Genomic DNA, 20,529 nt, shown 5'->3' with positions numbered 1-20,529 from the left:
ATGAAATTACCGCCGTTGAGAGCGCGCCGAAGCCGCCTGCCCGGGCGCTGCATTTTTTTTTCGCTGCGGCTTCTACGATGCGCCGCATGGCGCCGCCACTGCATACGGTCCCGTCGGCGCATACAACAATTGTGACCTTATCTGGTCGCCCGCGCTCGCTCGCGCTGACGGGAGTTTCACCTTCTAAATGTCTTACTCCGTGGTAAGAGTGAAGCAAAGGTAAACAGCAAGATTTTTCAATACCAAGTGCGACTGTGCATTTGATAATATCCAATACACTCTATGCAACAGTAATAATCAGCGAACGGCGCATCAAAGCACTGATGAATACCGCAGTTTCTGTTACCGTAGTTAACAAGCGTTAAGTACAGATGGAAGATGTTCACGTCGCTACTATAGCGCATGTACTATACCGCATGTACTGACTATCGTTTGGTAAATCGATAAACGGAACCCTTTTCATTACCCATGCCCCGTTTTGACGAAATAATTGATGAAACCAGTGGTTGTACATGGTTTTCAAGAATTGATCTGTGCATAGCGGCAGGTACCCCTTACAGAAGAGACGAAACAGTCCACTGATATTGTGACGCCCCTCGGAGTCTAAGAATATAAAAGGCTCCCCCTCGGTTGAAAAAACTCCGAAGGCTGGTTTCAGAAAATGATGAATGAAGTGTTAGAGAAATTTTTGGGCCTATTTTGTAGTGTGTATATAGACGACACACTGATCTATTCACGAACAAAAGATCATGACAAGCAGCTCACGAAAGTACTCATAGCTTTGAGCCAGGCAAAGTTAAAGATAAACACTAAGAAAAGTGAGTTTTTACGCAGGAACGCTGTATTCTTAGGCAGAATGTTTGACGGCCGCACCAAGAGCGCGAAAGAAGAGTCCGTTCAACATATATATACGCCAGCTGGTGAAACCCTACGACGTCTACTCACTGCCTGTCTTTCTTGGTTTAGCAGGGCATTTCATAACTTTCTTTCCCGGGTATGCCACAGACTAAATGCCTTACAGTCCTACTCAAGAAGGAAGTGCGCCCTTTGTATGGTCAAAGGAATGCGACGAGATATATAATTACTTGTTACAAACAATTGTATCGGATCCTGTTCTGGTTCTCCCTGATTTCAACCTGCCGTTCTAACCGTGCACGGATGCTTCACATTTTGCAACCGGTGCGGTGCTGTACCAGAGAGACTTAAGGGAGCAATCTCATCGTGAGTAGAAAGTTATTGGATATTATTCTTACACATTTTCTAAAACTCAAGAGAATTACCCTACTACCGAAAAAGAGCCTCTAGCGGTGGTCATGGCTGTTTGTTATTTCCGCTCCTGCTTGGCAGGTCGCCATCTCAAGTTATTCACCGATAATCAAGCACTAAGTTACCTCCTATGTTTAGCCCAACAGAAAGGATAGCTTGTGAGATGGATCGCCGAAATACAGCAATTAACTTTTGACATCGCTCACCAGCCTGGGGAAAGACTCCCAGATGCAGACGCCCTGTCGAGACTCCACATATATTTAAAAGACCAGCATGAGAACATAAATTACCTGACTCTTTGGGAATGCACTGAAAACATGGAGCTGCGGAACGGAAAGTTCCATGTTCCCGAATCTGAAGCACCCAATATTCTAACACTTTATCATGACAGCCCGGAGTCTGCTGGCCACAACGGATTCTGGAACACCTACTGGAAAATATCTAGCAGGTTTACGTAGGACACCATGAAGAAAGACGTTAGCAACTATATCCGGACTTGCCATAACTGTCAACTCAACAAGGCAAAATACAGGCCACGCGGAAACAATATGGTAATTTCCGAATATTCTGCGACTCCATTCGAGGTGGTTCATCTCGATTTTGCTGAGCTACAGAAAAAAAGGGAGTAAACAGTACTCACTCCTTTTTAATTGCCATTGAAGAATGTACGAGAGTGGTAGCAGCAAAAGCGGGAAAAGGAGATTAAAAACCTGTCATTGATCTTCTCGAATGGAAGATTTTTGAGAACACAAAAGTAGTAGTCGCCGATAATCGGTGTGCCTTTCACAGCAAATAACTTGGCTCATAAAAAAGCAATAAAACTCTGTTTCCATGTTCCATACCACTCGGAGCCGAATGTATTGGCGGAGAGTGCCATTCGAGATATAAAGCAATTCATGTCAATGCACCCCGATTTCAAGGGTGGGTGGAGATGCACTTTAGAAGCCGCCATGACCCACCACGACATTTCTCATACCACCGCTATTGGCTGTAGTCCACACTTTGCAGCCTATAGAAGAATCAAGTGGCTTCCAGCCAATGTTGCACTGGCGTTACCTGAACCTATAGTGCTTAAAGAAAAAGCAAGATCACGAAACCAGCAGCATCGATACCGCAATGCAGTGAACGAAGGCTACGACAGACGTCATGGAAGTCCTATGCCATATATTCAGCCAGAGACTATGGTCCTTGGGCGAAAAGGGATTCAAGGATCCAAGGCACATATAGGCGATTTCTTGGTCACAAAGACATCCACACAGCAAAGAATTCTAACAACCATCTAGTGTGAATGAAGCAATGGACCAACAGAAATTACTACGATTGGAAATGTGGTCCCATACCATCCCAGGAGGGATGGAAGCAAAGCCGGGGAGGATATAACGATACAACCATTAGAATATAAGAAGGAATGAAGTCAAGCAGGAGCACGAAGAAGTTAGAGGAAGAATAAACATAGCTTCCGATAGAAGTATGTCTTATTTTTAGGAAAAACATTATAAGGAAGACGAAGACGTTCCGTCAACCTTCCGGAGCAGGTCAGCAGACCGGACATCTTGATGTTCCTAGCTCACAAGGATAACATGACCCTTGAAGAAATAGGCTCCAAGGGTTCAGCCAGAGTTGATCTGAAGGCTACCCAATTAGAACAGTGGCTCCATAGGCCAGGTAGCCACGACCAAGGGTCAATCAAGAAGCAAGACGTTAACCTAGTTGTCCAGCACATTTTGTATACGCAGGAGCAGCAAATGCAACAAAATGAACAGTTGTTGAGGGTTTTAACGCCAACATGCAGCTACTGAAGATATGTAACGTGAGAAGTGGTTGTTCCTGATTTTTTTTTTGACGGTACGCACTCGAGACCCTTAGACTGGCTTCGGTTTTTAGAATACGGATGCTCGCAAAATAATTGGAATGATGAATGTGATCACATCAGCAATGTGCGTCGTTTTCTTACGGGAAACGCTAGGAAATGGTTTGATTTGAGGATACCAAGCCATGCATTGGAGTCATGGGTCGAATGGAAAAACTGTTTCGTTCGTGCATTTGACCAGAATTCTATTGAATGTTTGGAGAAGGCTATTTATTTGCAGCATAGAGAACGAACAGCTGTCGACGACTACTCTCAAGAGCGCCGACTCGTGAAACTTGCCGACCCGAACATATCTGAACCAACCCTAGTCGCGCTAATAATTCATTGAATGACGAAGATTTCTCAGTGCGAAGTTCTTCCTAGACCTCAGGCTACTGCAGAGCAACTATATAATTGCCTGATGAATATCTCCACCGATGTGTTACAACCTTATAACCATACAAGTAGGAGCAATGACCGACCCTCCGCCACAAGCTTAACGTGTGACCAGAGCTGTTCCTACTGCAATGGTTCTTGTGGCCACGCCACAGTGCAAGAATCGAACTTCAAGGGGAGTCACGGGCAGAACGATATGGAAAATCAGGGCACTCTTTTCTACCCGGCAGCGCCGAAAAAAATAGTGCATTTGGCAAAGTCAACACAAGGGGCCTATAACGTAAAACGATTCCACTATGTTTTTATTTTAACCTCCTGACGTCAAATTTGCGTAACCGCCGACGCAAGCATCGGGCGGCACCCGCAGGGTTGTCTGAAGAGACCAATGAAACGCCCTCCTCGTTTATAGGAAGTCACTTCTGTTAGCTTTAAAAACCAATAACGTTGCCTTAACTGAGTGGCTTGTCTTATCTAATTGGCTGGCAAGACGCGAGGAGCACGCTCACGTAGAGTGGGATTCGATGGGGCCGAGCCGCTGCACTGAAAATTGTTAACCGGATGAAAAGGGTGGTGCTGGCGTCTACGATTGGTCCACTTTCCCATACTTAGCTTGCGTTGGCTTGGCTAACATCGCTACGGCTTGCAACGGACAGTTAAAAATGCCGCTAAAACGTATCTTCAGCAAAGTAGAGCTGGCAGAGCGACGTCGTATGCGTGACGAAAGGGCTCTATAACGTTATACGGCAACGCAAAAAGTCTTTTTATATGCAAATAAATACATGGTCGCCGGCAGGTGCGAGTAGCCAGTGCCTGAGCAATCGGTGGCAACCATCTTTTATTCCTTTCGGAACGGGGCAGCCTGTGGCTATTCAAAAGAAAATTTAGTTTTGTTCGGCATATTGATGCATCTTTAACGCATACACGACACATTGACGCGGTGGGTTATTGCAGTTTTGTAACGTCACGTGAAGAGGGTGCAACCCGATAACGTTGGACCAATAGCCGAGAGCTAATGGCGAAAAGGCGTCGAATGGAAAATAAGAAATACTATAAGAAATAACTATTTTTCTTTCCTTAGGTCAAATTATGCATAATCAGCGTGTACCCGCCATGTCAGATGGGGAGCCATCGCGGTTTTCGTGACGTCGCGTGACAGACCGGAGAAGTGGGAGTGGCCCAAAAAGTTTTTAACCAATCGAGGAGGGCTGATTGCCGAATTGGAATAGAAATGTTTGGAATAGTTTTCCGTTGTGGCGCCCAAGGTTTGCTCTATGCCCCATCGACCATCAACAGAAGCCCAACTGAAGTGCAAGTTAACACAGGGGCAACGGTCAGCATTGCCAATCACCGACTGATTTCTACGGAAGAGACATTCCTCGGCAAGGTTGTTAACGTGCGGAGCTACGATGGAAGTTCTCGAATACTTGATAGATGGGCTAGGGTATGCGTGGAATACCAAGGCAGCAAGACCGATGTCGAGTTTTCTCTTGACTCGTCCTCACTGAGAAGGATGAGATTGAATATATCGTGGCGCGATGATGTGGAAGTGGAGCCCTTGGTTCAAACCATACATACAGGTACTGGAGTCCAAGGGAAGCTGGTAGTTGCAAGTGATGAGGTGCCGAACCCGTATCCAGAACTAATATGCGTCGGACAGCATCCACCAGCGGCCAAGGTTCCGAAGGTGCGTATCAAGCTGAGTGACACTACTGTTGTCCGGAAGAAAACATACGGCATGTCCTACGAAAAGAAAAACTGACTGAAGCAAGAATTGCAGTGTTTGCTCGACCCTGGGATTAATTGGCCTTCTACATCTTCGTTTGCATCGCCGATTACTATAGTGCCGAAAGACGACGGGACATTTAGAATGTGTACTGACAACAGGTTCGGTAACCGTCAGACCGATTTATTTCCCTACCCAATGCCAAGAATCGATGACATGATCGACGAAACCGGTGGCTGTTCCTGGTTTTTCCGCATCGATCTTTGCAAGGAATACTGGCAAATTCTACTCGAGAAAGAGTTCAGGCACTTCACAAGTTTTGTCTTCGAATATAACGGGAAGAATTCTGGAGCATGGTTCCATACAATGATGAACAACGCGCTTCATGATTTCGCAGGTAACTTCTGCAACGTCTCTGAGATGACATCATTGTTTACTCGAAAACATGTGACGACCATTGCTCACACTTGTCCAAAGTGTTAAATGCATTAACTGAAGCCGGACTGTAGACCAACATGAAAAAAAGCGAATTCTTCCAGAATTTTTTAGTTTTCTTAGGAGGATGCTTCAACGGACATGCAAAGAGCGCAAAAGAAGAATCCGTTAAACGTTTATCTCAGCTGACAAAGCCATGTGACGTACACTCGCTCCGCGTGTTCTTGGGCCTGGCAGGACATTTCAGAGCGTTTATCAACGACTACGCTTTAAAGACGAAGTCACTTACATTGCTAACGCAAAAGGATACTCTATTTGTGTGGACACAGTGGTGTGAGGGAACATACCAGGAACTTGTCAGAATAATGTCATCTGACCCAGTACTTCCTATTCCAGATTGAACAAAGCCGTTTGAACTAGACACTGACGCATCACATTACGATAAAGACGTGGTGCTATACCAGAGGGACGAGAGCGAGCCCGCGAAACAGTGACTTAAAGTGATATGTTACTACTCGTAAACATTCAACAAAGCAGAGATCAACTATGTGACTACTGAAAAAGAAGCCCTTGCTACAGTCATGACACTTAGGTACTTTAGAACATACCTTGAAGGAAGACACTTCAAATTATTCACTGACAATCGAGCCTTGACCAATACACTAAACCTTAGAGAACCTAAAGAAAGACAAGTGAGTCAGTGAAGTAAAGCAATTCGCGTTCGACGTTGGTCACAGGCCAGAAGAGAGGCTGCCTGACGCCGACGCAATGCCAAGGCTACTGATACCTCCGATTGCCGATAGGTGTGTGCGAACCAATTTCTGTGGGACGGCACGGAAGATGTGGCCAGAGTTCTGATATATGGCTTTCAAGAATGGTAGACTGCACATTCCTAATACGAGCGTCGTAAGGATCTTGCAGCTTTACCCCCTCCCCAGATTCTGGAGGCCTCGACGGTTTCTGGAGGACATACCGGTAAATCAAGCAAAGATTTTACCGGACCAGAGTGAAGTAGGATATATCCCAATATATCAGAACTTGTCACTAATGCCAAATTAGAGATGCACAATTCAAGCCTCGCGGGAGTGCAATGATCCTAACAAAATCTTCAAGCACGCTGTGGTATAAAGGCTATAAACAGGGATAAGGTGCAAGAAAGGCTCCTTATCCCTGTTTATAACCTTTATACCACAGTGTGCTATTCCATCTGTCAGCCCCTTGATTTCGAGGAGGTCAAGAAGAAGGGAGTGAGAACTACACATGCATTTCTTTTGGCCATCGACGAATGCACGAAAGTAATTGCGTACGGGGCAAGAAGCTGTCAACAGCGTCATATCGCTACTCAGACGTGAAATATTCAGGAATGTAAAAGTGATTGCGGCTGACAATGGCCGTGTTTTCAGAAACGAGCGCTCGAAATAATGGACTGAACAACGGAACATACAACTTGGCCTTGCTGCGCTCTATCATTCGGAAGCCAACGGGTTGGCCGAGAGAGCGTTAAAAGATATCGAATGTTTATCACACTCTATCCGGAATTCCGAGATTGTTGAAAGCCTGCTTTTGAAGCGGCTGCTAATCACCTTAACCTATCTTACAACTGCTTTAGGATGCAGTACATATTTAGTTTGCCATGGAAAATTGAGCAGGCATCCAGCTGATCACCTCCTTGGCCTTGCAAACGTGTTAAACCTTCAAGAACGCAAGAAATCGGTAGAAGAGTGCGAGAAATATAAGGTCGCCATGAAGCGCAACAACGACCGTACTCACTCCACAAGGGAACCTGACATCACAGTAGGAGACTTTACTCTGGTTGGAAGAGGATTGCGAAGCTCAAAAGCTCCTTCATAGGTGCTTATATCCTGCTGAAGACAGCCATCCAACAAGAAGTCTTAAAATTCATTTGATACAGAGGACACACAAAACGCGACTGAGATGGCATCGGTCGGCAACTTGGTGCCTTAACAACCCAGGAGGGAGAGGGAGAGAAGAAAAAGAAGTATCATTCTCCAAGACTGTTAGAAGCGCTAGAACAAATGGAAGGTTGTAAATGACATGCTGCATTTGTGGATTGTATTGCCAAGCTACTCTATCACTAAAATTGCTCATACAGGGTCTTACATTCTTGACAAAATTATTCCTCAAAATGTAAAATAATGACAGCCCAAAAACAAATATAATAAAACATAACACCGACCACAATTGTTTTATCTTGAATCTTCGCAGACTATTAAATATCAATAGTGCGAAACAAGATCAGAGCTCGAAATTTAAAGTGATATAACTTTACTGGGGCAGCACTATCTCTGGAATCGGCCCACGAAAGATGTTTGAAACATACCCGACATGAGAAAGTGGTGGTGATCCGCTAAGAAAGGCTGTCTCTAATAAATAAACGTAAATAAAACTGTGAAAAGAGAACGGCAAATATAAATTCTGCGTATTAACTCAGACGTCAACGGACAGATTAAGCAAGACATCCGACGTAGCTTTTAACGCCGTTTTACTTATCATTGGAAATGAAAGCGTAGCCAGGAATGTAACTGTCGTTTTTCTTTAGTAGAAGGTCATACCTGTGTTCCGTGATGTGTGACGCATGTCGAGTTAGCATTTTTAGTAATTTATTTATTAGGGCCACCTACAGTGCTAAGAACGTGTTATTCAAGGGAGGTTACATTGCTTGCAAAATTGGAAGAACGTCACGAAGTAGCATTGCAATATGTACGAAATAGCCAACATGCGGTGGAGATGCAGCAAACGACAACCAACAAGAATGCTACACAAATTTGAGGAAACAACATGCTACCCGAATGTTTCAACTCCCATAGCAACAGCAACCTAACTTTCGCATGATATACATCTATGCACTCCACATTATTTGGTAAATTTGGACAGTTTGTTTTACTTACGCTTTTTATGCCAAGGGAAGAAAACGAGAAAAAGCATCCCCCCTCCCATAAATTCTGTCTCCATTTCCGAGCCCTCACATCAAAAGACGTCATATTGCAATATGGCATCTAAGCGTATAATGAGTGCTGTAGAGATGCTCGAAAGGTTGCATCCAGCGGAGCAAGGAACGCTTTCGGTGCGCCGCGAAGCGTGAATTACCGAGTAGCACAGCGAAGCCCCCCCTGTGGTTGAGGAGCTGGATCGGTCGTCGCAGGACTTCTCCGCAAGGTGAACAAACTTTGGATGAACGAACCTTTCCATCGATTCCAGAAAAGTGTTCGACGAATTAACCGATCTTACACTGTTACCTCAGTGTGTTTCCTTCTTGAATAACTAGACGTTCCCCTATCTTGATGGGCACAAACTTGGTTTTCTTAATTACGTGGGCAGAACAAAATTCTCGCAAGTATGCATGGCGCCACCTTGTCCAAAGCATTTAGAGAAGCTGTTCACGTTATTTCCCCCCAAGTCGAAGTGCAGCAGGTTCTCACTTTACGCCTTCGGAGCCTAAATGTGAATTGTTCGGTGGGAACATGGTGAGTCTTTTGCCGATCAGGAAGTGTCCTAGAGTATGAAGAAAACGAGTAGCAGCGCTGAACGACGGGACAGACGAACGACCGAGTGACCTCGTCTGTCTCAGTCACGTCCCGTTGTTCAGCGCTGTTACTCCTTTTTTTCAGACATGTACCAACCAGCCCAAGTTAGCACGTTATTGCAGTCCTGGAGTAAGCGGGCTAGGCTCGGAATTATTACTGTAGACGTACGTTATGGGTCGCCGATTAATCGTTGTTTCCACTCGCATGAGCGTTGTGGATAACCCTTCTTAGTTTAGGTAGTTTATCTCGAGCACTTTCTCAAACGCAGTCTTCCATGAACGAATCAGCCTTTCCCAGAATACTCCCCACCATGGAGTTTTGTATGGAAAGAACTTCCGTTAGAGGTTCGAAAATTACGCTTCAAATTCTTTTCCCATCATCCCTGTCTTTTGCTGTCCTTCGAGGCCTTCTCGAATGTACTTCCATGGTCCGAGTAGAAGAATTTGCAGAAGCCTCGTCTTGGAACAAATCTACTGAATACAAGGATAAACATTTCCGCTAAGAGATAGTGACATGTTCAAGATGAACGGCTCGTACGACGGCAGAGGTGAACAGCAGTATGTACGGCTTGAGCGCATTTCCATTCGGGTTGTCGCTGAGAAGGCCGGCAAAGTCAACTACTGATACTTCAAAAGGCGTCAATATTGTACTCATTCAGCTGCACGAGGAACAAATGCCTCTGCGCATGGCTTGGACGAACGTCGCGGACAGAAAGATCAACCGCGTAGTAACCTTTTTGATAATTTTTCCGGCCCTTAGTATCCAGAAATCCTCTCCGAGTTCAGCTGAAACCTGCCTAACGCCAGCATGTAGCAGCCTACGGCGTTATTTCATGATTAACATGGTAAATGGGTCTGAACATGGAAGCAAAACCTGATGCTTCGAACTCTCCCGCATGCCGCTGAACGGAAGCCGTCCTCCAACTATCAAGAAAACCTCCTTCGTCATAATATCGCTGAAATTGTATTGAAAATGACATTTCACTAAGCGAAGTTCCGAACTTTTTCTCGAGTGCGACAAATCCAGTATTCTTCAGTTAAAAATTTCCTAGGTGGGATATTGACAAACGGATACAAGTTGATCTGGTGTTCGGTACACACAGGCCTGGAGGGAAACGAGAGTGCAGACGCTTTTGCTCGAGGGCTCACGAACCGAGCAGAGCCTCGACAGCACCGTCAATCTCCCCAAACATTCTAGAAGGAGTCAAGCGAGGATGACAACCACCTATTCCGAATGGCCCCTCGCGAAGTTCTCGCTCACTGGCGTGGCACGCGACAAAAATAAAGCACCCCCCCCCCCCCCGAATTATTACAAGGGGAGGACGCCATAGACCTCTGCCGGATTCAAACGGAGACCTTTCCAAACCTACAAAGTTTAAAAAATTTTTTCCAACGCTGTATGGGCACACATGTCCAGTGGTGGTGGGGGGGGGGGGGGAGGCTCACCGTCGCTATATCGCATTTCGTGGGGCTGCCAAAATAGACCACTAAATTTAAATACCTTTTTAGGTAACTTTCAATTATCGAACGCTTTGGATCAATGGGAGGCACAAGTCGCCAGCTCTGACCCGGAGGTGCAGCTTGCGCTTTTGGATCAGGTCAGCCAGGCGGCATCAGCCAGTGGAGCCCTGGACTCGGGGCCCCACCCATCGAGCTCATAACCTTTCATCCCACAACCCCTTTCAATAAAGTTATTCCTTCCTTTCTTCCTTCCTTCCTTCCGTCCTTCCTTCCTTCTTTCCTTTCTTCCTTCCTTTAGCTTCACGTATCCCTGTCGTCTGTAGAGGACCTCTTTATCTTGCGTGTTGACTGCGCCAATAGACCTCTGCCTGTTTGCAAACAACGTGACGTCACTGCGAGTGCCCCTCCCATATGCCGCACCTCCAAAGTGGACGCTGGTTGGCAACCAAGAAAAACGTTTATGCGACCTGTTCTCTTTGCATAAGAGTGCTCCTTGCACATTAACTGCCACGATCGTAAGTCCGGCATATTGCTATTTGTTGAAGTGGTAGCATTTACGAACTTTGTTTAGAAAGTATGAGCGTCCCCGTTTTACCGGCAAAGCAACGCAGCGTCGAGTGCATGAATCCCTAAAGGCAGCATGTAGTGATTTCGTAAGTGTGTCCCAAACAGTCACACAAATTTATTACTCTTCTTCGAAAGCGAGCAGAATAAAAGTTTTACCTCTCTATCTCTCTTCGAAAGCGAACATTTTATCGTAGATGATGGGCATTTTCATGGTGCCGAAATGATACTTCGCGTAAATGACTGGTATTCGAACAAAAATTTCTAATGCATTGTGGTGAAGGTGCTCATTTGCACGCTATCTACACTGCAGTTTTAACCGATGTACAAAATTAACTTGGTCTACAACTATCAGCCACCGCGGTGGCTCAGTGGGGCCAAGTGGCGGTGCCTAAATTCCGCAAGGGAGGAATGCAGAAACACTTGTTACCCTACTTTAGGAGCACGGAAGATACTCCAGGTGTTCAAAATTAATGCGGAGCTTTTCCTTACAGTGTCCCCCATAAGCCGCTGTGCAGCTCAGGGATTTTAAACACCATAATTTCATTATTAGCCATGATCATCGTGAATGTAAAAAGCAAAAGCGTGCGTAAGCAAATAATCCGTTGCGCGGTAACTTCGCTGCGTCTCCTGCCTCCCTTTGCTACTCTCAACTTCATAAGACCCAACTTTCGCATGTTTATGAGCACGATAACAGCATGAAGTACGTGCCGTAAAAGTGAGTATAACAATCAAGAAAGAAATACAGTTCAGTTTTACTTAAGACCCGCGAGATCTGCGTTAAAACGCGCTAATTTCATTGGTTTGACTTTTTCGCATTCCCAGTGGCGAAATGCATACACGCAGCTTTGGCACTGCTATGCACATGCTAGGGCCTCATTTGTAGTCTTGCCATCCAGTTGATAGATTATTTTTCAGTGTGTTCGTCTTTTCCTCACAGAGCGCTGATGGCACCGCGATGCATCTGGTCACTAATCATCGCGCTTCATTCATTCACGCCTGTTCAAGAATTACTGGTCCTGAAGTTCTATCGGCGCTTCATCACTACGACTGGCCTTATTTCACACACACACACACACACACACACACACACACACACACACACACACACACACACACACACACACACACACACACACACACACACACACACACACACACACACACACACACACACACACACACACACACACACACACACACACACACACACACACACACACACACACACACACACACACGCACGCACGCACGCACGCACGCACACGCACACACACAAATGATGTGTTCGGTTTCCCTAGGCAAAGACGAGCCGATATCACCGCTGTTCTTCACCGCCCACTTTACCAAAGCATAACAAATGTTGCACACCTCCACGCAAAAGCCGACATTCTTCATCACACAATTCATCACGGACCACCACGTGGTTCACGTTCGCAAGTAAAAAAAGGCCAGCATCGCCAGATTTTCATCACAGAGTTTATCACAAACGGATGTTCTTTGACACACAATAATGCTAATGTGGCTGGCGAGAGAATTGTGGAGGTTCGCTTAAAAAAGAGAGAGAGAGAGAGAGAAACACGCGTCCACGAGGCGCCCACCTACACCAAGCACTGCGCGAGTGTACCACGAACAAAGCCGGCGGCGGCTGTGTTTTGCCAACCAGAGATTTCACGTGCGCCGGGGACGTTACGCTATGACGTCATTGGCGCGATGGGACGTACCCCAGGAGAGCTCTATTGTGGGCAAACTTCTTTACCCATACAGCCACTCTTAGTTATTCTGCTGTAAGAGCTGTAGCATGTAATGACCAAAATGGCCAGCAATTTGTTGATGTTCGTCTTCAAACAGATCGCTTCTCCGGTGCGGGCGATTTCTTATCGATCGAAAATACAATCTCTTATATTGGTGGTGTTCTTTGAAATTTCTGGTCCCTCCAATAAAGGCGAACTTTTGCATGAACAATATGGAAATCAATGTAAATGGTGCTATCGGCCCAAGCCGATCATGGACAAGCCGTATAGAGCAGGGAGGGCAAGAGGAGGCACAATGGACCCACAGGCGACCCGCCGTGAGGTGCCTTTAGTCTTGGCCACCTTTAGTCAAGATTTACAAACAAGGCCACATCGCCACCCTTGTCATACAGCTGGGAAGCGAAACGTTCCTGCAGTTAGTTCTTCGGCTCCGGTAAAGACTCCAGCATTTTTGTCATAGACGGCGAATCGGAACAGCGTCGATGAGTAGCGAAGAGTGGCTTGGAACGCGAGTGCACGCTTGTTCGTAAACGCTAAGCCGGGTGGCAGCGATATGCGATGGAGACAGCAGAGCAGAACTGTTCATACACTGATTGTGCAGGACAAAGTCGGTTCCAATTCTAGTCGGTGCTTAGGCTCGCTGTCGGACATGTCTCCAGGCGCGCGCTGGAGCGCCACAAGTTTACACAGAACGAACAATTTTCCAGTGTAAACGTGTTCAACTTTGTCGTGTGCCCTGTACTTGCAAAAGGTCAATAACAAGGAACAGCGTTCGTCGCAAAACAACAGGAAACTTGGTGCGTGGCAGACGTACAAATTTTGTTAGTTGAAATAAGAAAACGCTCCCACCAAAACCTTTCGCAATTTCCTTCAAAGGCAATGAGAGAATATACGAACCTATGGCATGACATTTGTTTTGCTATACAGTTTTGCTCCGCGTCCTTTTACAAGTGTCGTTCGAAGGACTGGATTACTTTTTTATAGGTCTCCCAAACGTACAAGTCAGCACAGCCAAAAGATGACCTTCATCCTTGAGTCGACGAAGCTCATTATGAAAGCTGTAATGATGCCGGTGGGCACGCGATCCCGTGAGAGAGGAATTGATGTAATTAAAAACGATGACAGTCTTTACAATCTTGCAATGATGCGAGCAGAGGAAAAATGTAACATTTCCCTTTTTTACCTTGGAGAAACATACCAGCACACATGTCCTAGCTCTAAGAACAAACAGATCCAAAACTGCAGACAACTTTCCTTAGGCAACTCACAACCCAAATTCAATCGAGAATGTATTTCTTTGAATACCTTCATTACGTGACGTGGTGACATCTGAGGCACAACCTTCGTTACGCAAAACCAAATAATAATCGATGTAGTAAAAAAAATCCTAGCAAGCGCGCTTACATCACACCACACCTGTTTTCAGGATATGTGTCGTCGTCTCGAGGATGCAGATTATGCTCCAAAATCATTTGAATATGTTGGTTCTTGGACCTAATGAAAGCAAAAAATAATTGTGAAGAGATATATATATCCTGTGCTGATGCTGGCCTTGGCATCTAACTCTAGCAAAGTAACTACCATGTCATACGTCCATGGATTCTGTTTTAGGAAAACTGCGGAAGGTCTTGAGGCGGACGTCGTTTCTTCGGCTAAGAAAAAAAAATTGGAAAGGCTTGCGTTGCGATTGAGAGGAAATCAGCCATAAACACAACAGCCAATGTGAAAAATATCGCGACCCCATCGTGCCTTGTGGCGCCGTTTCTGCCTTTCTTGTGGGAAAGTATACACTGGGCAGACTTGCAGCTGCGTCGGTTGGAGCGCACATCTCAGCTTAGCTATACATTAAAGGTAACGGCTACTTCGCATTTGTCATTGTATTGTTCTGCATGTGGTAACAGGTGTTTACTTAATCTAACAACAGTTATCACCAAGCGCAGATAAAAGAAATAGAGACAACTTGCTGAACATCCTTACATAAAAAGCGGCGCGATAATTGCGTATCGGAACCGTCAATCTCAATACTTGATCGTGAGACGCATTTGCCCGGTGGTTAATTATTCTATGACGCCTCATGACGGCATGCGCGCTCATGAGTGCCCGCTTTCGTGTAGCCGTCGTTCCTCACGCTTATTTTAGGTACGTAAACACATAGGACGTGGAAGGGTTAAGACACAGAATTACTTAATTTGTTTCCGATTAATATCGGCACTCCTTCAGAAGCTAAACTAGAGCCGATATTTATGCAACAAGCGTCAAATGAAAATTACAGTTCTACTTAGTTTTACAAAAATACTGGTCTAGGGATCAAGAAGTTAGAAGTGGCGCCTAGTTTGCTAAAAATATAGACGGAATTTAGTGAGCTGGCTGCATGGTGAAACACGTTAGACTTATTCGCATGAAGAGCACTCTTTTCTGCTTCTGAAAGGGACAGCCGAAAAAGATTCTTTTGCGTCACCAGCTATGCGATGGTTTTGTGTCTGGCATCGCTAACCAAGCGCAAGTGTACACTCCTCTGAAGCACAGCGAGATAAATTGTGCAAAGTTCCGCCGGAATGCTGCGCCGCACATACCGACACGCGCCGCTCCGTGCATACCCGCAGGTTCAGTTCAAGCCGAGCTCTGCATCCACGCTCTGCGAGTGCGCTCGAGCAGAGAGCGCTGGCCAAGGAAACGCGGCGCCACGAGGCGCGCGCGGTGTTTTCTTTTACTCTTGTCGGCACGGCGGTCACCGCTCGCCTCCTGGGGCCGATTCTTCTGCGAGAAGGCAACGTGTCGAGCGTGCAGCTGCAGAGCCGGCGAAGGCTGCGCAAGGCCTGCCCTCTCCCGCGACCTGACGGTGCTGTGCTCTCTCCCTTTGCTGTGACGGTTTGCCGCTGGCTTCTGCCGCGCCGCTTTTTCGTTTCACGTTACGTATATGTAGTGCATTATGGCTGCCGCTCTCTCTCTCTCTCTCTCTCTCTCTCTCGCACGAAAATAAAGAAAGAGCTGCTGTCCAACAAGGCGTGCCATAGCCTTTGAAAAAAGCCGCAGTTCTGCATCGCAGAACGGACGGGCTTGGAATAAATTTATGGGGCAGCTGTTCCTAACTGCTGTTGGTGACGGAGTCGATCGGCACTGTGTCGCTCACGAAACGAGAGTGACGTACTGCATCACTTAAAAAAATGTGACTCGCGTGAAGTCCGTCCCCTGTCGGCTGTGAGTAGGTAAGACCGGTTTTGAATGAGATTCCTTCGGCTAGCGCATGTATCTGACTGACTGACTAACAGTCCAGCCAAAGTTCATTGCGGAACAATTACATATCTCTCTGTGCACTCCATTAAGGCTGTCGTGTGCCAAAAGTTTGTCAATTGTAACCACGACTTTTGTCATCCTACAATCCGAGCAGGATCCTGTTGGTAGGCCACCTGTTCTACCTTGTAACAATCAAATCTGGGAAACGACCTCTTCACAGGACTCTGCTCTGCTCTAATAGAATTCGACGACCTGTGTACGCTCATAGCACGAGTCGCATTCGGGAGACATCACATCAAATTTCAGCGACCGCCAGCTACCTCAGCTAGACTTTATCTCAACCTCATTATTGAGGTCACGGCTGGGTCCTCAAGCTCGACATTGTTTCGCGAGATTGAGGTCGGGTACAGCTAATTAAGTGTGCTTCATTAAAACGCTTGTTCAGTAAGAGGCTTCACTTCAAGCTCTGTCAAGGCGTCTAATGGCTTAGTTAAATGGTAACTACTCGTATACATATTCCTCAAGGCGTAAACATTTAAATAAGAAGAAAGTCTACTAAATGCCTTCTTTACTTGTTTACAAGAAGCAGGTATGCACATAACCAGCTGCGGAAAATTTCGACCTTAAATCTCTTCCTTTGGGGAGCTGATATAACTCAAACTCAAGCTCACACGAATTTGAGATAAAAATTATTGATTGCACTTACACAAAATCTAGCAGTAGCCAACCTTAGCGGCCCCCTAGAAGGGGCCGAGCCGACAAGACGGGACACACATGGGCTCCGAAAACTTTCCATGATTGTGGCGGAAAAAGGCAGTTCTCGACTCTAAAACTACCACATCTAACACCGGAAGGTCGACGGACTACGCAGACATCGGGATTATCCCAGGTGGGCGATTTTTGAGCCACAAAGGCAGTTTTAATACACTGCCACGCCGGCGGCCTGGCTAACCCTAACTAGCTGGGTCTGCGACGCCACTGTTCCCACCACTTTGGCGGGAACGACGCATGACTCGGGCGCGGTCGGGCTCCCGCTTCGCCGCGAGGCGCGAAGATGGACGTCGTAGAAATGGAAGGGGAGACAATTTCCCCGTAAGAATACGACGACCAGGTCTGGATCGCGGCTCACGAACGCCGTAGTAACGCCAAGAGACGCCCAGACCTCGATGAACGATCCAAGAACATCCGAAACTCGCCGGTTTCAACGGCGCGGAAAAACGCGAATGCTCGAATTCTACAGCTACCAATGGCCCTGAGGCAACCGCAACTACCGGAGGATGACTACAAGATCGTGATCCGCCCGAGAGGTGGGCTCGACATGGCGCAACAACGCATTGCGTACATAAAGGATGGCGTTCTGCTGGCAGCCGCACTGACACCAGAAAATGCCGGAGAAGATACGCTACGAATCAATCCAAGACAAAACACCATGATCATGAGCATGCCGAAACTGGAGAACGTGAAGCGCTACAGCCAGATACGAGAAATCCAACTCGGATCGAACACCTACAGTACGGCCGCTTACATTACTGCGCCGGAGAACACCTCCAAGGGAGTCATACATGGTATACCAGAACACGACACGCCCGAAGACGTTGAAAAAAGCTTGGTGAACTGCAGAAACCCGACTATACTACACGCAAGGCGCATGGGACGCACCGATTCGGTTGTGATAGTGTTTGAAGGTACATACGTACCACACTACGTGTACTACCGCGGAGCTGAATACCGATGCCTGCTATATCGTAAGCAGTACGAAACATGTACCACCTGTGGCCGCCTCCGCCACCGAGCGGATGTCTGCCCGACACCGAACAGGAAGAAATGTCGCGGGTGCGGAACTCTCAATCCGTCCGAAAATCATGAGTGCGAGCCAAGATGCTTCATTTGTGGGAAGGGACGCCTCACAGGAGACAAAAAGTGTCGTGAACGATTCAAGACCCCATATCTTCTCAGAAAGAGGCAGTGGAAGCAGCAACAACAACAACGGAATGAACATCAACCGCAGAAAGCTATGGCGGACAATCGCCCGAGTCGGTCCAGGGAGCGGTCGGGCAGCACCGAATCGCACAAGGGATCGACATGGACCAACAGCCACGGCAGCAGACGCCGCGACAGGAGCCGCTCTAGCTCCTTCCCGAGACTCCCCGGTGGAGGCGGTGGCGGCCGGTCCAACTCCAAGTCCCGATCCAGGTCTTGGCCCAGGTCCGAATCGAGATCGAGAGGATTCCCACTACACGGGACCCCGGAGGGCTCTGGCGGGGACGACGGCAACAAAACGCAGGTGAGCTGGGCAGACACGGTCTCCGGCGCCGCTTCTCCGTCTAATATAACACCTAAAATAGAAGGGTCCGTCCTGGAGCAGGAAAGGATCCAAATTAGAAAATTACTAGCGCAAATTACTCGTGAAAATGCCAAGCAGAGGGAGGAAATTCAACAATTAAAGCAAGAAAACGCTAGGCTTCAGCAGAATAGGACACACGAGCCAAGTCAGACGCCTACTGCCAGTACGACACAGACGCCTAGCCGCGAGTCAACGCCCGTTCTCGCACAAATGACAGGGACGCCGCCCCACAAAAGAAAAGCTGAAGACGCGCCAGACTCGCAAAGCAGCGTCTCAACGCAGTTAGAAAAGCAAGTAGAGGGAATCTTTGTGGAGTTAACTAAGACGCTACAACAATTCGCCAGGTTACAGGTACAGTTCGTAGAAATTCTACAAAGAATAGAAGGCATTGAAACCCGAATAACAGTTGTTGAAAACGCGCAAGAAGATTGAGGCCCGCGGGAGTGGGACCGGTAAAAGCGACCACCAAACCATATCATCGACCTGTAGTGACAGAAACCAGTAAAGTCACCGGGGAGAATCAAACAATTAAACATGGCTCCGCGTAATAAATACATAATATGGCAATGGAACTGTCGCGGGTATCGCCGGAAACGGGGACACCTACAGCAGTTCATAAGTAGCAAGGAGGCCCCAGACGTCATCGCCCTGCAAGAAACGGGGGGACTGGCTAAATTATCCGGTTACAAAGCATACGGTGCTTCCGCCGGGAAAGCGTCCGTTACAACTCTCGTACATAGAAATCTTACGGTCACAGAACACAACACGGGTGTGACCGGTGTAGACCACGTCCTGATTGAAATCCTTCCCACGCGCAAGGGAGAAGGAAGCCTTTTCATCTTAAATGTATACAGTAGCCCTCGACACACGATGAGATTCGGTCCGCTTTTTCGTAAATCCTTAAATTTAGCAGAAAGAGATACAATGGTTATTGTAGGGAACTTTAATGCACCCGACGCGGCTTGGGGATACCGTTTGGAGAACGTCAAGGGTCGTAATCTATGGTTAGACGCTCAGCAGGAGGGTCTTACTCTCGTAACGGATCCACAGGCGCCCACTAGAATGGGAAACAGTGTGAGCAATGACACCACACCAGACCTAACTTTTACAAAGAACACACCTGATGCAAAATGGATAAACATACAAGAAAATCTGGGTAGTGATCACTTCATTGTAGCAACAACTGTACACGCAGGCCCATCCAGAAAGAAAGGCAGGAAAATAACGATTGTCGAATGGGAATCCTTCCGCAAAATCCGGGAGGAGGAAGCTCATACATGACATCGAGATTTGGACTAAAAAACTTCATCGAAATGTGATACGAGCCACTAAAACTATTCCGGAAAAGGCAGGGATAGAGGAGGCGGACAGCGAACTCCTACATATGTGGGAGGCAAAAAGCAGCACGCAGAAACGCTGGAAACAGCAAAAACTTAATACAAACCTGAGAAGGAAAATCACCATGCTCAATAAGGAAATGGAGGACTATGCGAATAGATTAAGCCGTCAAAATTGGGAGGCCACGTGCAACGCCATGGAGAGACAGATAGGGCTACCTAAAACCTGGAATCTTCTGCGTTATCTTTTAGACCCGGAAAACAGCAAGCCCACACAACGACACTGCCTGCACAAAATAATTCACATATACAAAGGCACGGAAGAAGAACTTTTACAGGAACCACAAAGGCTATACGCAGGAAATACAACCAAAGAACAACAACATCAGTATACTGGTAAGGAAAATCCGTATCTTGACTGCCCCATAACCGAGGCTGAAGTTCGAGCGGAACTTATCAGGCTCAACACGAAACTCACGCCAGGCCCGGATGGAATCACCAACAAGATCCTGAGAAATCTCGATGATGAATCTATCTCGGCCCTCACCATGTATATTAACAACTGCTGGGAACAGGGTAATATTCCACGTCAATGGAAAACCGCCCAGGTTACAATGATTCC

At 46.8% G+C, this 20,529-nt stretch overlaps 1 protein-coding gene across 6 annotated transcripts in view; it reads right to left on the bottom strand.

Annotated features, from left to right (window-relative positions):
* LOC142575121 (uncharacterized) overlaps positions 1-15,744 on the bottom strand; it is a 261,480-nt gene extending 245,736 nt beyond the window's left edge. For all 6 annotated transcript variants that reach the window (XM_075684131.1, XM_075684134.1, XM_075684135.1 and 3 more), the window contains exon 1: positions 15,566-15,744. In XM_075684131.1, coding sequence (XP_075540246.1) covers positions 15,566-15,587 — 22 coding nt within the window. In that variant the 5' untranslated portion in view covers positions 15,588-15,744. The remainder of the gene's footprint in view (positions 1-15,565) is intronic.
* Between the last annotated feature and the right edge of the window lie 4,785 nt (positions 15,745-20,529).

This window comes from Dermacentor variabilis, chromosome 3 (assembly GCF_050947875.1).
Source record: "Dermacentor variabilis isolate Ectoservices chromosome 3, ASM5094787v1, whole genome shotgun sequence".
In the NCBI taxonomy this organism is placed as follows: Eukaryota; Metazoa; Arthropoda; class Arachnida; order Ixodida; family Ixodidae; genus Dermacentor; species Dermacentor variabilis.
The sequence above is the reverse complement of the archived record's forward strand: the minus strand, read 5'-3'. Positions and strand labels throughout refer to the sequence as shown.